This window comes from Hippocampus guttulatus, chromosome 19, assembly GCF_054856545.1.
Source record: "Hippocampus guttulatus isolate MCC_2025c chromosome 19, RoL_Hgut_1.0, whole genome shotgun sequence".
Classification (NCBI taxonomy): Eukaryota; Metazoa; Chordata; class Actinopteri; order Syngnathiformes; family Syngnathidae; genus Hippocampus; species Hippocampus guttulatus.
The window spans coordinates 2,878,923-2,900,539 of NC_141279.1; the positions used below are offsets into that span (position 1 = coordinate 2,878,923).

General features: G+C 42.0%; 1 protein-coding gene across 14 annotated transcripts in view; it reads right to left on the minus strand.

Annotated features, from left to right (window-relative positions):
- cacna1g (calcium channel, voltage-dependent, T type, alpha 1G subunit) overlaps window positions 1-21,278 on the minus strand; it is an 83,295-nt gene extending 62,017 nt beyond the window's left edge. For 7 of the 14 annotated variants that reach the window (XR_015104132.1, XM_086139008.1, XM_086139017.1 and 4 more), the window contains exons 1-4: window positions 21,017-21,278; window positions 15,569-15,702; window positions 5,955-6,052; window positions 1,128-1,287 (exon numbers count right to left, since the gene is read on the minus strand). Coding sequence is in view for 13 of the 14 variants with exons in the window: in XM_086139008.1 (XP_085995134.1) it covers window positions 1,128-1,287; window positions 5,955-6,052; window positions 15,569-15,702; window positions 21,017-21,109 (485 nt within the window). In the remaining variant the exon portion in view is untranslated. The remainder of the gene's footprint in view (window positions 1-1,127; window positions 1,288-5,954; window positions 6,053-15,568; window positions 15,703-21,016) is intronic. The other 7 variants (XM_086139011.1, XM_086139020.1, XM_086139010.1 and 4 more) reach the window with 1 other exon arrangement.
- Window positions 21,279-21,617: the final 339 nt, after the last annotated feature.

The following is a 21,617-nucleotide window of genomic DNA, read 5'->3' on the forward strand; positions in this document are numbered from 1 at the left end:
CAAAGAAACCCGGGAGGCTAATTAATCAGTCCAGAAGTAGCTTCAAAAGTATTTTGGTCTGGGCTTGACAAATACATTCTGACTTAAAATCAAATAGAAAACAAATGATCCGATGAAGTAATATAAAATTATTATCGTAAGTGATACATATACAGGTGCTTAATTTGCTTTTAAAATGTAACCCAAAACATACATCTATATTGGTACTGCTGCATAATGGAAAGCGTCACTCAACAACCAGCCACCTCTTTGGGTGGACGACAGTGAAAAAGTGGGCAAAAACCACGCGCTTGATGCTTGCGTGACACTTGCGTGGTTTCATCGCTTTCGATGGTCACAGACTGGTCACGGAGACTTTTGGTGCTGCGCATGCACGTTTTTTCGATGCCTCAAGGACGTCAGATGTGCGACCTGAACGAGACATACTATTTGCTTTCTCAGATTTTTTTGTTTGTTTGACTGATTGGTGTGTTTGTTACGCTGAATGCGATCAATACTGTAATATTGTAAAGCTCCACCTTTAAGCCTTTACATGGCTATCGTGAGATGTCAACATCCGAAATATCAGATTGTGGACTTTCTTTTTTTTTTCCCCAGCTAAAGACCTAAATCGACCCCAATTATAATATGTCATGTCATAACAATGACAAATTGCAGCCTCATTGATCCGCTGTGGATGAGCCAACTCATCTGATTTCATCTCATCCCCATAATAATAATAATAATAATAATGAACGTATAAATCCAGTCACCCTGTGCACCTGTCACAGAGTGGATCAACATGTCCAATACCAGAGACCCATTTTGCAATGCCCCATTGAGACAATTAAAAAAGATCTCTCCTTTTCATTCAAGCGTGTCACCACAGTAATTACACTGGCTCGGCAAATCAAATTGTGGCGCTACAATGAAACTAACCACATGTTTTATTTAAGAGCATTGTGTATGGTGAAACATAAGGCTTTAATCTGATCAATCAGTTTTTTTTTTAATTTGTGTCCCAATAATTGCAAGGATGTTACTCCTTCCAAATGTCGCGCGTGTCCATTTGTCAATTTACTGGCGAGTACTGTTGTCGGTAGAATCAGAAGCCTACAGTTGCATGGCATTAAAAAAAAAAAACTTACAACGAGAAGTTGTCCTCCACAAAGCAGCGATTTCGGAGCAGGCCGGCCCACAGCTGGACTCCCACGATGCCAAATATGAAGAAGACAAAGAAGCAGAGCAACAGCACGTTCCCCAGCATGGGCAGAGTGTCAAGCAGCAGGGTCACCAGGATACGCATACCTGAAAAGAGACAAACAGGTGAGATCTCCTTTCATGTACAGTGGTAACTCGACTTACGAAATGAATTGGTTCTGGAAGAAATCTCTCCACTAGAAAATTTTGTAAGTCGAGACGCCTTTTCCATGTAAATGCCCTAATCCGTTCCTGGGCACAATTTACACCTTTTTCTCGATTGTTTTTGAACATTCCAACTTGAGACTTATACCTGCATTATTTGTGCATGACAGGGTTACATCATGTGTTTATATATAATATTAAGAATGCAATACTTTTCTATATCTACTCAAGAAATGTACATGTTTGGTGGGGGAGAAGTACGGTAGTTGCAAAATGAAATGGTACGTTTTTTGTTTTGTTTTGTTTTTGCCTGTGACTAATGTACCGGTACGAACAAAAGAATTTAAACACAGTGCTGTAGATTGGAATCTGCCTTGAGCACAATGCATCTCTGACAGCTCTGCACAGTGTGCGCTCACTCCTGACAACACAAACACACACACACAGACACACACACACACACTCTTCGTTTGCTGCCCACATGCACCTCTTTGCTAAATTTGGTCGAACCACTCAAATCGCAGCTCAGGCCCACATTATCGGAAGATTTTTCGTTCTTATTGCCTTGGAATTCCCCTTTTTCTCGTTTGACATGCACTCCATTTTGTCTTTCTCTGATCTGTCTCTTTTTAAGTACCCCTAAGTGTTTCTATCCCTGTAGGCTGCCTCCTTCATCGCAGGAACTGACATTTGAAATGAGGATCATGTTCTGATCAGTGATTTTTGTTTTTTAAGAAGCCACTGAGTAGAAATGGAGGGAAGGTGACAATCGTCATACAGAAGAATGTCAAGGTTTGGCTTCCTCAAACTTCTCAACTTATTTTCGACCAAAATCACCATGCTTCCGGCTTCACCGTGGCTACTTCTGGCCAATTTTCACTGAACTTGGTACATGGATTGAGTACATGGAAATCCTTTCAGAATTTCACTTTAAATAAAACATGAGCACGAATCAGGAAAAAAACAATCTGAAACAGTCTCCTCTACCTCTGACACACCGTTTATCACCATTTTCACAGATGGATTGTCAGATGAAGCTAATTTTGAATATAGAGCTACATATAATGGAACAAGGGTCGGGAGTGCACTGTGAATGAGTGACTTACAATAAGAAACATCCCTTATTATTATTATTATTATTAATATTTTTTTGCATTGCTTTTCAGAGTCATTTATATGGATTCCTGACAAACCTAGAGGCAATTTGTTTTTGTGCAGCTTTGAGACTCAATGACAGAGGAACGATTTTGTAGAGCTTTTTATTTATATCTATTTTTTTGCAAGTTAATCCTATGACCGAGGCTTTTTATTCAACAATAAAGAACATGATAATATAAAGTATGAATGGCTATATTACACAGGTACAAGTGACACTGTTATCATCATGCTTCCCTTTTTGAAATGGCTTTTTTTTCCCCCCAATGGCGAAGGGGCACTCAGTGACCTCTTAGTTGGTGATGTGATACGCCCCAAATCAATTTTTATTGATCTTGACCATGGCCGTAAGATGGACAGAGGAGCTAAGTGCTTTTGGAAAATGTTTTCATCACAGTGATTGAGGTTTGGAATGATTTCAACCAAGGCGGGGGGGGGGGGGGGGGTGAGGACGTCAAATATTTGCATGCATTGCGATGACGGTGCACGGCACGAGGGGGGGAGGGGGCAGAGCAATTCAGGGGAAGCGAAGTGGTTTTAGAAAATAGAGTAAAGAAACCGAAGCCGCGACATCGAGCGGAACAAAAAAAAAATGAATGTAAAGATCAATGTTAGTCCTCGCATCACACTCAAATGTGTTGAATATTTTGGGGGATGTATTCATATATTTATTTTCGGAAAAAGCGATTACAGTCAAGCTAACACGGGCCGAGGAGTGTGTTCCTCGTCCAGGAAATACTGAATCAAGTCTTTCAGCATTTTTCAAAATAGCGGGATTACGCCATTCATGTATTTGCTCGGATCCACTGGCAACTATCTTCTGCCTTCAAATAAGAAGCCCGACTCTGCGTCTGTTCGAAGCGGACCCGATTGAAGTCAGGAGAACTGAAGTCAAGAAGTGATATAGGCCTAGCGTGAAAGCCCCCGCGGCAACCTGCGAGCAGGTTACAGTTGGCGCTTCTCGCAAGCTCTTTAATTCCAGCACTGGAGGGAAAGCGATCAGTGTGGCAAAAGGTTTTATCAGCGCAGTGGAAGCCGGGGAGGCGGACGTTGCCGTCTTCGGGAGATTATCTGGATGGAAGTCCATGTGCATTAACCAAGCAATTATTGTCCGCGTGTAGTCTAAACAAATGAGTGGAGTAAAATGTGCTAATAGGGTGATTTGTGGTTTGAGCATGAGGGGAAAATATACGCATGGTTGTGATTAATAAGGCTTTGGGCAAAGGGCAAACATCGTGACCAAACAATGAGTCTATTCCGGGCGCAGGATCATCACACAAAGATGTGCATTGGTGTCGAGTCATAATTATCTCTTTGATGGCCACCAGAAATCAGCGCTGCTAAGGTCAACATGAACCACCCCCCCAAAGTGCTCTTTCCTCCCTAATGAAATAACACGGCATTAGAATTTCATTGTGGTACTCACAAACGCGCTTCAATGTCACTCGGACTTAGTTCGTACTCATTTTCAGTTCGCTGGTAAATTTGGTGATCTTCGGTGTACATCAGTAGTAAGTGTCAAAAATAAATACAACAATTAATTCAAACAAATGCTGGCAGCATGGATTGTAAAATGACACAGCTAACTTGCTACGGGCTCTTAATCATCCGAGGTGGAGTGTTGTTCTGTCAAGAGTGCATCTTTGGCTATCTATCACCGGACTTGTTTTACATCAAAACATTAAGATGGGGCCATAAATATTTGGCACACATCACTGCGCCTGCACTTAAGACGCAGCTACTGCGGTGCGCATTTATTTGATGCTTGTCTAACTGTGATTATTACGCGGGTGGTTTATTTTAATAGCATCTACAATGTCCGTTTGCCAGCAGAGACAGCTCACAGACGATTGATGGGTGCTCGGAATTGATAGCAAGGTAGCAGTATTGAACAATTCCAAAAATTTAAAGACGTTAACGAGGATGGGCTACATAACAGAACTGGGAGCCCTTTAGGATACCAAAGTCAAACTTGAGAAGATGCTAAACAGTGCAAGCAATAAATTAACCGTTCCTTACATGACATCCTTTTTTTTTTTTTTTAAATATCCTGTATACCAAATAATGTGGAACAGTTTTTCAGTTGCTGTTATTGATTGCCAAAAAAACGTGACATCAAAATTCTAACAAAATAACATAACACTTCCAACTTCAAGTGATGGAAAGTATGCTAATGCTACATGGATTGGATCACTGCCCTATCCTTGAAAATGTTTTTTTTTTAAAAAAAAGGGACAAAGCTATGTCGGCCTCTGTACAGTCATTTGTTTAATTGATTGATTGCATCTTGTGTCATGCTTGAGAGTTGAAAGTTTTGTGCAACTTTAGAGGCATATTTTACCTTTTTTTTGGGGGGGGGGATCACTCAATTGAAATGTGACATGCTGCTACAATACAAACACACTTGAGAAATTTAGAAAACTCGGTCGTGGTGGATGAACTCTCAAAAGCGCAAAGTCCTCCATTCTCCCTTTTAGTGGTTTTCATCAGGCAGACGACTGCCTGATGAAAAAGCTGACAGTGCAATAAATCTTGTCCAACACAAACCGAAATGAATTCATTCGGCATCCAAAGTGCCCAGGTATTAAATTTGGATAAGTGCTCGGCAAAATAGGGAGAGATCGAATAATTCATGCATTAACAACATAATTGGCCCGGTGAATTGGATGAAAAACGAATGGCTGCCTAGCCGAGCAAGTTTGGAACGTGTGTTTGGATACCTGTTGCCGAGTGGGATGCCATGGATGACTACGAAAGTTCTGACAGAGAAGAGGGGTGTAGAAAGTGCTTGGAATGTTTACTAGGAAAAACAAACTACACACACAATGTGCATATGGCAATAGCCTCTTCATCGAATTAATGACGTGCATTGAAATAAAAATGTGAAAGGTCAAAAAAAATGGAATAGGTTCAACGCTGGCTAGGTAGAACATTTTTTTTTTAAATGATTATTGAAACATTAACGGAGTGGAAATTTAATCTGTCCTCATTTCACTCTTTTAATGAGAAATGCTGACAGAAAGGGCAGAGGAATGTGAATGTTTGGGAGCTTTTTTATTTTTTCGCATGCTAATCATGTTCGCGTAAGCGTGAGGAATAGGATAGCGGAGGGGTTATGCATTTTTACCACTTGGAACAAATGCAAGCGTGTATGTGTGTGTGTGTTGCAGCTGTGAATTAATTCTGTCTCTTAATAAAATGGGTAGTGAATTGGAAAATTGCACATAAATATGTCCAACCTCACAACTGCAACACCAAGATATATATATATATATATATATATATATATATATATATATATACGCACATACCTGTACATACATACATACACACCTGTGTTTTTTTAAAAAAAGTCACCATTGTTTCCACATCATGACATTACAATCATTCTTCCTACGGTTTAAACATTTATGGGTCATCCTTTTATTGCTTTGTTCATTTTGACCATCACTTACTTGGCACCCGGTTGATGGCCCTCAATGGCCTCAACACCCGAACCGTCCTCACTGCCGAAAAACTGACGTTTTGCAGGTTGAGGGAATACTCCAACATTCTACGAGGGGAAGAGAAAATGAGAGAGAGAGAGAGCGTTAGAATGCAATACATAAAAACAATTCCATTGGAATTGGAGCTCACGGTGCAAGTGACCTAGTCAAGGCGAGTTAACGCTCTTTAAAAATTAATGACTGAACAAAAATGATCAGTCGGGGTATGATGGTAGCAAGCATAACAAAACTACAATCTGACTGGAAGAGATCTGAAGAACTTGACAATAAAGTTGCATACAAATACTGTGTGTGCAAACATTGTATTTTGCCATCATACAGGTAATTCAGATTTTCATGACCAGTTTTGTCATGTTTTTTTTTAAACCAATTTAGGGTGCCGATTATATTTAAAAGAATTTAATCCATTTGTCCAGTGCTTGTCGTCATTCAGGTCATGTGTGAGCTGGAGCCTCAGCCCAGTCAACAGAGCTCACTTTGGGGGAGAGATGCGGAGTACATCATGGATCAATCACCAGCCCATTGCAGATCATAAAATGTTGAGCTTTCGAGGGATTCCATTTCATATATTATACTCACATTTTACATTTTCTTAAAAAACTAAGGCAACTAGCCGCTGCCGCCCCCAAAAATAAATAAATCAACTTTGCAGCCTCCTAGAAAACCAAAACAAAAACAATTGTCAATATGTTCACTAAAAATTGCCCTTAAATTAAAAAAAAAAAAGAATGCAGAGTGTGTGCCTTTAAAAGCGATCAATTAATAAGTGCACGTAACTGAGATGCTATTTAGCACACTACCCTGTATGTCGTGTGCAAAATAGCATCTCAGTTATCTCTCGAAAATACGATCACTGGGGTAGCTGTAATTGACGATCTAATGAACCAAATCATATCTCAATCCTTGCCTTCGGAGGCAAATGCAACGCATGTGTCCTGGCAAACAATCCGCTTTGATTCCAAAGCTCAATGGAGTGCGACCGCAGTGCATGTGTTTGCGCTCGTCTATGGGGCGCAGCACGCACGCAATGTTTGCGGGCCTGATCAACACGCACGCAGTCACACGCACGCTTGCACAATCAACCTTCAGAAGCAGAGGGATGCGCGCGCGCGTGCGGCCCAAAGGTGGTCGCGCCGTGGAAAGAGGAGGAGCAGGAGGAGGAACGTGGCGTCGGCAGCAGGACAAAAGATCAACCCAAGATGTGTCTGGCTCGGGAGCGCGGCGGGCATTTAACGGCAGCTCCTTGGAGGCTCCAAAGGAGGTGATTGGAGGTGAGAAGGACAGAGCTGAAGAGCAAAGAGGAATGTTTTGCGTGCGTGCGTGATCAGACTGTCACTGTCTTCTCTTGCACTTTGGCGCATATGTGGAGCACATGTGCAGCTTTGAAAGGGCGTGCAGGCCAAGGAATTCCCTCCTTGCACACACTCCAAGTCTGTCTGTCGAGAAATGTTCGACACATGCAAGCGGCGTGCGTGCGTGTGTGTGCTTGCGTGTGTGTGTGTTAGCGCGGTAGACACTCCTGGAGTGAAAGCATCTACGTGTGGACGTGCGCTCGCCCAAGACGTTCGTGATGCATTACACTTTAGATGACACACATCATTGACCAATGTCGAGAGACCAGGCAGCCAAGTCGAAAGAATGTAAATGTTATTGTGTTTGCTCTGTGACTGGAATCATTTGTTTAGGTTTCAAACAGATCAAGAAGAACTTATTTAAAAAAAAAATAATTTAAAAAAAATCGACCTTCAATTGCACAAAATGCCATCGTCCAACTGTCAGCGAATCGAGAACCTGGAGAAAAACTCATTGACACCGTTTACATTTATATTCAACTTTACATTTTTGCCTGTACAATATTTGAAGTTTTCTGACAGCAAATGTTCAACAACAAGCATATTGGAAAAAAAAGTCTATTTTTTTAAGTGATATACTCTCTTATGACTCAAGAAGATCTCTGAGATGTTTGTGGAAATAAAATCAAATTCAGCGAAGTGCGTAAAAAGGATGGCCTGACCGACGCCGTATGACACGACAACCACGGGAAAATTGTGCAGCGCAATATCATCCTAGGAATTGTGAAGACAGGTTTTTTTTTTTGCCCCCTAATCGTAGAAACTGAAGTTGAACGCAGCAACACATTTCGAGCAAGATATTTTACGATTCGACAATTGTTCACACACAAATATTGCTTTCCCGAACAAACTTGAACAATTACATGATGAATGACTTCTTTTCAAAGAAAGGACACTGGCTACCCCTGTAAACGAGAACCAGATGACGTTTGGTGCGCTGCGCTCCACTTCCCCAAGTTGTGTGTTAAGCAAATGATGGAAACGACAGAAAGTTGGTGCACCGATCATGTTGATCATGCTGACATCGGGGCTGTGCGATGACAAGACGCCGGCGAGCCTGAAAGAAAGGAGTTTGCGTGCAGAGAATTCCCAACTTCATCCAAAGAAGCGAGTCCGCAGAAGGCCGATGTGGAGGATAAAAGGCAAGGTTTTGCATCTTGTCACTCACGCTAATTGGATACTTATGCACATTTCCTAATGTGGAGATCTCTCTTAGCAAGGACAAACTCAGCACATTGTAATGAGATGCAAATAAATCATGCAATGAAAGGTACTGGTTGACATGCACGCACAAAACCAGATCCACTTGAAACAGTGAGGCCAGTTCCTTAATTTTTGTTGCATTGGTTTTCATTAAAATACCAATATGAAACAGGAGATCAATACTTTTGTTGGATGATGAAAAAAAAATTCTTAAAGTGAAATTAGATTAAATCAGGGGTAAAAAAATAAATAAAATTGTGGGGTTCATCATTCACTTGCATGCAATCCCCACTTTAACCGAGAAGTCATTGTTTATCATACTATGCACAGTGAGGGCTTCATGAAATTAAATTCACAAATATGAGGAACGTCGCCCAACACATTCACAAGCAGGATCGCATCCAAGCAAACGGCAATATTTAGCTGATTTACAACTGAATATCTTTTTTTTTTTGGCAGTTGCTTTGCTTTTGTAAAACTCGCACAGAGTTAGCTTCGATCTCAGAGTAGCGATTAGCTAAGTGGGGGCGGCCAAGGGGTTGGAGAGACAGTGAACGGGGGTGACCACGGCCACCTCTGGCTCCACCCTTGGATGGAATGGGAATGAAAAGTCAAATTGAGCCATTTCACAAACACTGGCCATCGCATGCTCAAGCATTTGGAATGTCCTGAAGAAGGGAATAAAACATAAAAATCACACTGGCATAGTAAGTGACAGATATTAAATGGGAGCAGTTGACGACAGAAATATTTGGAGAGCAGAAAAGAAGGCCCTTGAAACTGTTTGTGACTTAACTTTGCAGCGGGAAGGAGTCAAGTTATCACAATATACTGTTCACCGATGACTTCAGGAACAAAAGTAAAAAGGCTACACTGGAGGATGTAAATATGCCCAAAGGTACAGACACAAGCCTCAAAACTTGAGTGTCAAGGACTGATGAGACAAACATCTCCGAAAGCAGTGAAAAGTTTACGGAAAGAAAGGTATTCCTCACCATTCCAAACAGAGTACAAGTGAAACTCAGTGGAGGTAATGTCACAGCTTGCATGAATTCTTCTGGGTCGGGCTCATTAATCTTCATTGATGTCACACATGATGGCAGGAGTAAAATGAACTACGGGGTCTGCATAAACACCGTTTGAGTGGCAATTCAAAGAAAGACTCAAGCAAACTGATTGGGAAAGCCTTCATCAGGCGGCCAGATAATGACCCATGAATCCAAATATTTGGTGATACTGTATCAGTGTGTCGTGGACTTGATGACATGATTGCAAACAAATGATTAGCCACATACTTTGAACGCCCTTAAAAAAAATCTATAAAAATAATTCTTAATCCTTTCATTCGTTCATTTTTCTTGGTCAACCCTGACAGTGAAAATAACGATCACTCACCGCTGATTCCAAAACTTTTCAAAGGGAGTGCAGCTGAGTGTGCCAACATGTGGCGCATCATCCATTTCCGATAAAACAAAGGCAACGCGAGCTGGAATGCACTTGCTGGAAGTGACCCCACACACAGTCACAATTAGACAAAGCGCAGAGCAGAAAAAGTTCATGCTCTTAACCTCTCTTGTTCTCAAGATGTCTGTTTCTTTTTATCTTGTCTGTTTAGATTTAACTGTTCATTCATACTTGTATTATTTGGACGACAAAAGAAAACGGAGATGCTTGGTCAAGTGCAGCAGGAATGAGTTACCAGAGGGGACAAAAATACAAATGCAACGCTTGCACATTCCCTTAAAACTTGTAGCATCTGTGTGGTAAAACTGCATGTTTTACGTGGCCTTTTATGATTGGCGGCCTGAGGCCCACCTGTGCAAAAATCAAACAGTCTGATCAACACATGCTCCACCTGTGAAGTTGAGGGAAGTCGAGCGCAAAATCTAGTTGAACAGTATGCATGGATGGAGTATGTTCCTAGACTTGGTACGGGTAGAACTGGCCATAGGAGAGTGTCTACGCCGTTGTGGGGGTGGGAGGTTTACAGCTAATCCGTTAAAATCAGGGCGGTCGAAATGCACACATACTTGACATGAAACAGTCTCGCTGCGGTCTATGCAGCATGACATTGATGCGCGCCAAGTGCATTCATACAGGTTAACTACAACTTGCCGCGCATGCGACGCGGGCAGTTGGAGACCGCCTTGCACTTCGTGATTTCTACAATGATTCAGTCTTTCCCGCACAGTTGTCATTTTTATGAATGAAATACGATGTCATTAAGCACACATGTCAAATCTCTGCCGCCGCCTTGATCAAACACGCCAAAGTTGCATTACGCCACCTGCGCCACAAATTAGACCTGCTTTTGGGTAGTCTAAAATTTGGCCGACATTTTTTTCTTCATAAAAATTTCCAAGTCCACCTCAGAAGGGTACCACAGCCTAAAGGACGTACAGCGCAGTCGACCAAATTCATAAAAATACAAATTACACTTGACCCGGCACGAAAAGGAAGATGTTTTATGGCAAGATCAGTCTACTTTTTCCACCAAAGTCCTTACTAACACACATTTAGACACATTTGTGAGAAATGGGCATTTTGCGTACCTAAAAAATCTTAGATGATTAAGTTCAGCTTGTGAAAATTGTGCAAAAACAAGTGTTGCGTTCATATTTTTGTTCAGTATGAATTACACAAGGATGTCAAATACGGGCTAAAATAAATGTTAAAATGCGTTCATTCCCTCGATTGGGGTCCTCATTGAAAAAGTAAAGCAAAAAGTTTCCAATCCACTGTTTATGTCAAAGTCAGAGCATGTGGAAATCAATTGAACAAAAGCTAATCTTTCGCTGTGGCTGGTACAAATTAACACGTAAGATGTTTTTGAGGCTCGTCAAGCTGCACGCTAAAGATCACGCAATGTTTATTTGAAGACATGATGTCATAAGTGATGATTTCTTTTCGTGTTGAGCGTTGGCTTCTTTTGCATCTGACCGTGCCTTTGTTGGATAGCATATTCAAGTTCACTGCACTTAATTTGTCTTTACCAAAAAGGCAATTTTTTTTTTTAAATCCACATCTGTGATAGAGCACTGGATCGATGAAAGAGAAAAGGCTCCATGGAAAACTCTCATGTTGAACACCCCTGCGGTCAATTATGAATTCAGCCAAATATTTTTAAGAACAAAACACTTCTCTCAAGTGTCTCAAAACTTCATGACGCCCGATGTCACGCAATACATCAGTACTCTAGATTTTGCTGGACTCGACGACAGTATTCTTAACTCATTCACTCCCAAAGACGTTTTTAAACGTCTTTTCAGACTTGGTCTAGAATTGGCTGGTACTGAATGAGTGAAGGATGTTTATTTCTTTTTGTTAGGTTTGTTTTCGTCTGATGCCACCACAGAAGATAATGACATGCATCAAATTATATCCAAAAGAATATTAGCAATGCGGCTGGTAGGTGCACACTGTACATTACAGGAATTATATCGGAACAGTAATGATTATAAGATTATAAAAGCGCGAGAATGTGAAACTAAAGTGACACTTAGCAGAAGTGCAGGAACGAAGAACCACGAGGGAAAGGCAGATGGAGTGTTTTCATGCTGAATCTGATTGAAATCCTCTCATTGCTAACACTTTCCATGAGCGGCCCACTCCAACGTTTATCTGCTCATATTGTCCGCCGTTACGGCGAACGACTGTCCTTTTCATCGCGACGGACCGACATCGTTTCATATTTAACCACTCGAGCCAGGGATAGAAAGGGCAGAGGTCTTGACGGTAACTTGAAGTGAGCGGATAGCCAGAACCGAATTGCGTACAATTTGGGGGAACTGGGCTAAACAGTAGTACCTCTACTTACGAACCTCTCCATTTATTTAGTGGTTGATTTAGTTTTCAAAACAGTTCAGACTATCCCTGCTATGCATGTGGAGTTATTGCAGAGTTTCTCTCATGGCGATGTTAAATTAGTGCATTGCGACAAAAAGCCTTTGTGATTTTTTTCCCTCCCTCCCTCCAGGCATCCTGCTTTTTTAATTTGCGCCCCGAGGTGAATTTTTCAAATAAATGCCATTCATTTATATTGTTTTCATGGAAAATTCCACACGAGCGATGAATGAAATAAGAGAGGAGAGTATTCCCCCTTCACCCGTTTTCTTTCTATAGGCTTTCAATGTTTCTAACTGAACTCTCTCACTTATAATGCCCGGCCAATCTGATGACCTCCTTGTACTTGGAAGACAATCTTGCTAATGGAGACAAACCCAAGGGAAGAAAAGTGCAGCGGTCCAGTCCTGACGTTGTCTTTGTGCAGCCCACATAATGATGGAAGTGGGGTGGCCGTTTGGCAGCCAACGCTTTTGTTTAACGGCCATCATTGTTCATCGATGCCATATCCTTTACTGTGTCCTTACTAAGCTCTCCCCTTTGGACTACAGCCATCATCACTTGTTCACAGATTCTCTCCAACTCTTATTTTGAACAACTTCCAATTAGTAAATACAAAAAAATACGACTCATCTAAAATCCAACCAAACACTGAGCCATACCGCAAGATTGGCAGTGCAAACGGGCTACTGTCGTTCCACTCAGAGGTGCTGCAGGATATAATGAAGTAAAACCTGCGAGCGCTTTTCCTATGCAGTCACTGTTCAGTATCAAACAGGAACGCATTTCGCTGGCGAAGTAACTGTAGCATTTAGTTGCTAAAGAAATGCAACTGGAACACACCTAGTGAAAAACTACCATCCACAACCACGTCAATAAACACAGAAATCATGTCTTGGGGTTGTGGGTAGAAAGCCCAAATATTCAGTTCAAACCCACGCATGCATAGAGTGAACATGAAATCTTCACAAATGTTCCAAGGGAGAAACTGCACCTGCTACTCTTGCTGCATGATGTATTTGGTCAAAAGATATGAAAATGAACGATGTTAAAACAACCTTTTCAGCCCCTCCCCATCTATTGACCTTCTCAGTCTCCTTCAGCTTCTGCATACCCCAAACAAGACTGGAACGGATCCATACGGCATCGATAAATCAGTGAAAAGAAGCAAGAGGGAAAAGAACAACACGTAAGGTTGTCAGGTTGAATGCATTTTGCCCCGTCTCCTATAATGCGACTACATCACAGTTTGGAAATTAATACCACATGACAGCGATTCAGTTTCATGTCAGTGGAAAAATTTTACATTTTGTATCATTTACAGTCAAACCTCGGTTTTCGAACGTCTCGGTTATCGACCAATTCGGTTTTTGACCAAAGATTTCGAGTGTTTTATGCCTCGGATGACGAACAAATTTCGGTTCTCGAACAAACTGAGCGCACTTGAATGCACCATTTGACTCCTCTCGCCTTCCCTTACACGAGGAAGTGACACTTCCTCGTGTTGTTTTCCATTGTGAGCAGACGTGTTCAATAAACATTTTTACTTTAAAAAAAGAGTGTGGTTTCGGTTTTCGAACAGCCTTCTGGAACGGATTATGGACGAAAACCGAGGTTAGACCTTATTTTGATACATCCAAGAAGTCGTGGAAACAATTTTAGTCAAGAGATACATCGGAACCCATTCAGGCAGGTGAAGGCAGCTTAGGGGGCCTCGCGGGGACCCCATCAGAAAAATGCCTTCAGTGGAAATGGCATGGCCACGTCGTTTCATGAGTTTTCAAGTGCATGCGGCCCAACTCAGGACAACAAAGTTTCACGCTCTCAAATGTCGTCATTCAACACCTCGTTCATTTGCACATTTCACTGGGAAATATTTCATCCGTGAGCCAACATTTATTGTTCTACTGTATTCGTTGACACTGAGGGAAAATATAGAGGATAGCTGGCGTCACACTGCTTTTATGAAAGATTAATGGCTATGGTGGGTGGTGGTGGGGGTGGGGGGTCTAATTTACAGCAAAACCAACAGACAGCCCGGGTGACTATTTTCGGTTGCGGCGGTGTCGCTCCTCACACACCAGACCAGATTAAATATTGAAGGAGGAAAATGAAGCTGATGCTTCGGCGTCGATTCCTTTTCTCTGCCAATCTATTGCCCTTCCGCCGAGTACTCTCACAGAAGCCCTTCGCCCCCCCCCCCCCCACACACACACACCCACCTTTCTCTCCCCGGGAGCAGTCAGATTGATACTCCAAACCTCGATCACAGACATCGATTGGGACGCCACTTACACCATTCGATGCGCAAACAAACAAATGAAAACACTATTAGCTCATTCACTCCCAAAGACGTTTTTAAACGTCTTTTCAGACTTGGTCCAGAATTGGCTGGTACTGAATGAGTTAACAAGTACGTTTGGCATCAATTTCATTGCAAAATGCCTGGGCTTCCTTTCATATGCGAGTAAAAAGGAAAACAAAACAATTTCAACCGTTCCAAAACAGCAGCTCAGCTCTATGCGAATACAGCTTTGAAAACGTGCATATCCAAAAAGCACATTAATCTAAAAAACAATCTAATCACCCCAGGCAAAGGGTAGACTCCGAAATGGGAATTCTGCTAATTTCCTGTGACATGTTTACTGTCAAGCCCCGATAAACACAACGTTACTTTCTAACCTTTTCATAAATTGCGTGTGACATTTTCCCACAGTTTCGACAGAATAAAGCACAGCAGGAAGTGATGTTGCCCAAGAGGAAGATGTGCAAGGACGTCTTATGTCAAGAGTTGCATGTTAAAGCACCTCCCGTATTCATGTGTATTGTTACAAATAAATGAAATTCATTCATGTGAAGAAAAAAAAAATCCAGATTAAGGAAACAAATCATTATGCAACACTTATTTATCTCTATTTGTATCTTGATTAGGTTTGTTTATCGTTTTTTCGCATGGCTCCTTATGCACGCCTCGGCCCTGCCTGCTAAGGTTGAGGTGTCTTTCATGCTCGGCTAGCGTGGTATCGATTTCCCCTCAGCACCTGAAGTGTGAAGCTGAGTGTGAATGATCTCTAGTCTGAAATCTACCCTACCTCGTGCCCAAAGTCGCCCAGGACAGGCTGTAACGCTGTACGTCACTCGCAAAATTGACTGGGTGTTACTTACCCTGCTATCACGATGAAGAAGTCCAAGCGGTTCCACGTATCTCCGAGGTAACATTTCTTGCCAAAAATTCCCAGAGCCACCATCTTGATCACCATCTCAATGGCAAAGAACGCAAAGATAAAGTCATCAAAATCCTGCAGAGAGAGACACACACACCCGAAAAATTACAGGTCATTATTTGATGTAACTTCACAAAAGAAAAATTGTACAAATGGAAACATTGGTAACATTGGGAGTGCAACATTTTCAGGGTCTTTCTCTGGATCGGGTCATGTCGGATAACTTTTCGCGTTGAGAAAATTACAAACGCACGCCATGACGAGCAACAGCCTGACACGGAGGCACGCAACGCATTTTTGCAGCCTTGTTCACTATCGTAGCTCACACGTACCGTTTTAAAGTGCTTCAATCAGCACCTCTGGATTCCTATTCTTTACCCGTGCCCTCGGCGAATTGCACACGAAACAAACTCTGAAGGAGAATAATGAGAACGATAAAAAAAAAATATTGCGCAACAGCTGTGATGACAAGCTGCAATTGCAGAGTGCTCAGCGCTCACAACTTCCGGTGACATAAGTCACGCCGAACCGTAGGTTAAAGATTTACCTGCTTTATTTCAATTTTTTTAAATACTTGTGTGAAAATGAAACTGATAGGATGATTAGGATGCAGTGCAGATTAACACAAAAAAAATATATTACTAACATGCACAAAGACACACATGGTGGTTGTTTGTTTTTTTTCTCCTCTACAGCTGATCGATTTGGGACCAGTCGCGATCGACCGATCGATCATCGCGATGGACGTAATGGGCACCCCTGAACTCGGGCCTCCGTTTTATGTTCTATTTATTGTTACGGTGGGCACTTTACTTCTTGAACCGGAGCTCAAACACAATAGTTGCTATTATTCATCATATTGGATGGAAGGAAAAAAGAAATGCAGGATCTGAAAAAAGGACATTTAATAACGAAAATCAATAATTATATTTTTTTAAAAGGCATCAGCAACTTAATAAATGGAATTAAAATGAGAAAGACAGGAAAAAAAATAATTCTGGCAGCAGTTCAAGGCACAGGACACCCACTGACAGATGAGTCACCTCAAACAAGAACAGAGGAATAAATATCTCAAATGTATGAAGTTTAGACCAAAGTAAACCACCGGTTACTTGGAAATTGGCTGTTGAGTAGAATGCAGAGGTTCGCCCAGCGATTGATAAACACACCGCTTCAATTTCTATTTGTCATCGCCCTGGGCTACAGTCAACTTCCTCTTTTGTCGCGCCTGATGTTCGATCGATATGCGAGATGGGTGAACACAATGCAAACGGATGAATTCACTCTAATGAATGTCAATCATCGACCGTTTCAAAATGGCCGACAAATGATGTGTAAGTCTACAAATAAGCACCACTGATCACGCTAACAATGATTGAAAATGCAATATTTTTGATGTCAAGTGTCAGAATTGTTGGAATCTTTATATCCAGAGGGTCGACGCTACCATCTACACGATATATAAAATGTACATATTTGACTGATGTACACAACCTCTCAACCGGAGTAAACCGGGATAGGCTCCAATTACTCTCGACCCGAATGAGGACAAGCGATCTACACATTTGGATTTGATCATTCGCAATGACAAATGTTGGCATTTTCTTTTTAAGTCTTTTGTTTTGTCTGAGCAGCTATCACGGGCCCATCCTTCTATATTTGTTCCAAACAAGCCTCAGTCACTGCTGCCAAATATGGAACGCTACCCCCCACCCCCACCCGACCCCCTGCCTCCTCCACTTCCTGTAGACCACAGGAGCCCCTGTAAAATTTCACCAGACACTCGCCGTCAATAACGACTGTGAAAGCTTGATAGCCCGAACTTTGGCTGCGGGACAAACTATTAAGTGAAGTGACAAAATGAAAAGTGCCCTGGGAAGGTGTTGGGTCAACCATCAACTACCGGAAAGGAGTCAGTGCACCTTGGCATTGATTCAACAAGCCTTTGCCGGCATGTACAAGACATCCAAAAGCTGTCTGCTATATCATTGTCAGTAACTTTGCCAAGCACAAAGGTGAAGGCGATTGTTTACAGCCCTGATAATATTTTGGTGCACATCGAAAATCAAAATGCAGACCGGGCTGAACTGACCGTCACCTTTCCATTAGTTCATAATGGAGCTGCCCGGTTTTTCGAACCTGAATGCCATTCCTCATTAACCAGAAAATAGCCTGCTACCCAACATGTTGTCACCTTCCTAATTTATCCATCCATCCATCCCTTTTCTACTTCGCTGATCCTCAGGAGGTTCGCGGGGGGGGGGGGTGCTGTAGCCCATCCCAGCCGTCTTTGGGTAATAGGCAGGGTACATCCTGAACTGGTTGCCGGCCAATCGCATGGCACACACAGACGAATAACCATTCGCGCTCACAAGCACACCGGGGAACAATTTAGAGTGCTCCATTAACCTGCCATGCATGTTTTTGGAATGTGGGAGGAAACTCGAGTACCCGGAGAAAACCCACACAGCCACGTGGAAAACATACATTTTATGTGGGGAACTGGGATTTTGTTGTGGATTATATAAACAGCAACGGCATTTTAAAAAACAACTTATCCCTCCACTTTTTAATGTTATGTTTAAAAAACAAACAAAACAAAACACATTTTTGTTTTGTGCCTGCTGAAGTAGACCGTTTGGTACATTCTGTCATCCGCTCTATTTTTGCCTGAATCGGATTCATCTTGGGAGACTGGCATTATTCCTCCTTCTCAAACTTCATATCTTCAATCCTTTTTTCTCTCAGCACCACCCCGCCCCCCCCCCTTCCCCCTCCCCACCCCCAGATGATTGGGTAACTTTTCAAACGCTCTATTAAAATTTACAGAGTACATTTACAGTACGTGATTATGTGCGGGACAAATTGCTTCATTCCCCTTCCCTCCACATGTGAACCTCTTAAGCCCCAACACCGACGACTCCACACAGACACACACAACACACACAAAGCCCACGTGTGTGCATGCGTGTGCGGATTGCCTGAGAGCAAGCGTAAACACACGTGTTCGCCAGGCAGCCGGCTATACTGCGTGTTATCAGCGCGTCGAGCGAGTGCCAGCATTACGCGCCCTCTTGTCACCTCTTCAATGCAGCCTTTAAGTTGGAAGTGTGCCGAGTCGCTAATGCCGATAGCACTTCATGCGTGCGTGTGTGTAAAAGAGGCTATTAGATGGTGTGCGGGGCTCCTACGGCTTTGAGGAGCATATCTAAAACTCTCTGCACTTGATTTGAACGTTATGACGGAATTCGGTACACGAACGCTTTTGCGTGTGTTCAAGGTCACGGAGAGGTCGGTGTGAGGTAGCTCTGCATGATGAGGGAAGAAAGTGCACACGACGGCAAAAAAAGAAAAAAAAAATGGCCCGCGGCAGGAGAGGAAAAACAAAACCAGCTACTGTTCGGTTCAAGCGACCCTAACCAAGCACCTCTCTTGGGGGAATAAACAGGAATTCACTGCCTAAAATAATGCTCCTTCTTGAAATTTCAGCTCTTTTCAGCTTACTTAACCAGATGAATCATCATTTAAATATCAAAAAACAACAACAACAAAAAGTTTAAAACAAGAAACATTGAGAGAAGACGTACTCATTGCAGGATAACTTTCATCTTGAAAATGTCAGATGTTTTCGAGCAAAGGTTTTTTTGTTTTGTTTTGTTGTTAACTTGATGCTTGCCACCCCTAAAATGACACAGACATCTTCAATGCATTTTAAATGCAAATATAAGCAAATTATTTTGTCAACATTTTCAAAATGAATTTATTTATTTATTGTTTTTTGCATCACGTCAGCTTTTTTGTGAAGCACTTCCCCCAACATTTTGTTTCCTAAAATTCGGCTGGCTTCTGTCGACACTTACACCGGTACCTTCTTTTTGTTCTTTTAATGTGACGTTTTAGCAAAACGGATTTCCTGTACAACAGTGTTTTTTTTTTCTGCCAAATCCTTTCACTTGATTATTAAAAAGAAGATCCCAAAGTGGGATGAGAGTGCTCAATCCCGCTGAGTCGACGAAAAAGAACAAAAGAGGGTTGTTCCGATCTATCTGTTTGAAACCACTTTGTAAGCGTATTATCAGCTCACTGCACAAGATGAACAGGTAACAAGCTGATCTATTCCACGGTTGGCATTCAGTTCTCTTTGACTCTTTCGTCCAATGAATAAAATAAATCTGCAAGAGGAAAAAAAAACAAAAAAAAACAAACAAACAACCCCAAAACAACGCCTCCATCATAGTGGCGAGGCAGGACAGAACTTAATGGAAACGCCTCCACAAAAAAGCATTTGTTTATTTCCATCTGCGTAATGAAAATGGAAGTAGTTGCAGAGGCCAGATATATCGAATAGGTTTTACCAGCCAGAATGCTCAATGCACAAAAAAAAAAGGGGGATGTGAGGGTCAGCGGGGGGGCGGGGGGGGGGGGGGGTGTTACCACCGCCATCTCTTTGTTTGAGGAAATTAAATCAGAACACTGACTAATGCATTTTTCTTCCTGTGCTGCGTTAAATGAGGAATTCTCCTGCTTCGGGGCTGTACAAAAACAAAAAAAAAAATTTTAAGCGCAAATTACTTCTCTTGAGCCCCATTTACAGTTTTTCTATTCAGAATGTTTCAGAAACCAGAATTTTGACCTGAACCCAAAAACTGCATGTCATTGTCGTCACTGTTTTTCCGAGTAGTGTCACGTAGGAAAGATAACTTCCACAAATCTCACGCCAATCGATAATCGGTCAGCATAATCCTTTCAAGACACGATCAGGCCTTTGCTGACTTTCATGGAAGGCGGGAATCAGGCTCAAAATCAAATCAAATTACCACAATGTGTGAGGTGTGCAAACATCTTTAAAAAAAAAAAATGTCAACCAGAATAAGTGTCCAAGGATATTCAAGACCTGATATACCTAAGAATTTTCAAAGATTTGTTTTTTTATCCGTGAATAACACCCCACATAAAGATAGAAAAAAAAATACTTAGACTTCCTGCCGACCGGAGAACTCACTTTTCCACAAAAAAAAATAAAATACTTTGGATAGGACGTATTTGCTTTATTTACCATGCCTTGCTTCTCTGTCAATCACGACGCTTCATTCATTGGCTACTTTCCGTTTACGTCACGATATGTTTAATATTTCAGGTTGTCGGACAAATCCACTGGTAGCATGTCTTGTACAGAAGAATGAGGAAATTTAATAATTTTTAAGATGTCAGCTAATCGAGTGTTTGACGTCCTGGAATGGGAAGGGGCAAAATCTGGCAGAAAACCCGCCCAGTTCGCTCGATGTGGTACCAGTGCGAGTTGAGAAAATGACATACCATCACTTAATAGACATGATACTTTGCAGCATTGAAAAAAAAAAATGAGATCGAGCAGCAAAATGTGTCTTACCTGCAGGATTTTACATCTGTCAGAATGGCAATCGATGTCCTCACAGGGATGAAACATGCCCAAGGTGACACAGTTGAGCAGGATTACCAACATTGACGCTCGTTCAAACCATGTATGGAAAAAAAAAAATCAGTCAAGGAGCATAACAAACGGACTGACAACAGCCCACACAATTCAAAGCAATACACCTCGAAAATAAGCATCGCCCCGAAACTTGTTCCGGTGACCTCAAAGAAAAGTCGCACCGATTTTGGATATCAACTGAAAGTCATTGCTCACTTTTGCGAATAAACGCCGAGCATTCAGGTGCTGTGCGTGCACTTTAAACGAGAGCCACTGCGTGAAGCGGAAAAAAAATAAAAATAAAAAAAGACATGCTGAAAGATTAAGATGATGAAGCATCTGGCGTTGGGAATTCGAGAATGCGCAGTCGACTTGATGCAGGGCGCATTACTTTAATTGATTCGGCATAGGCGCGCCTGTTGGAGGCTTGTTTGCGCGAATGGCATCCTGAGCAATGGGAAACCGCTCGGCACTATCACTACACACAATCTCCGCAGACTTCTTGCATGTGGTCCGAGTGAGGGGGGAGGGAAAAAAA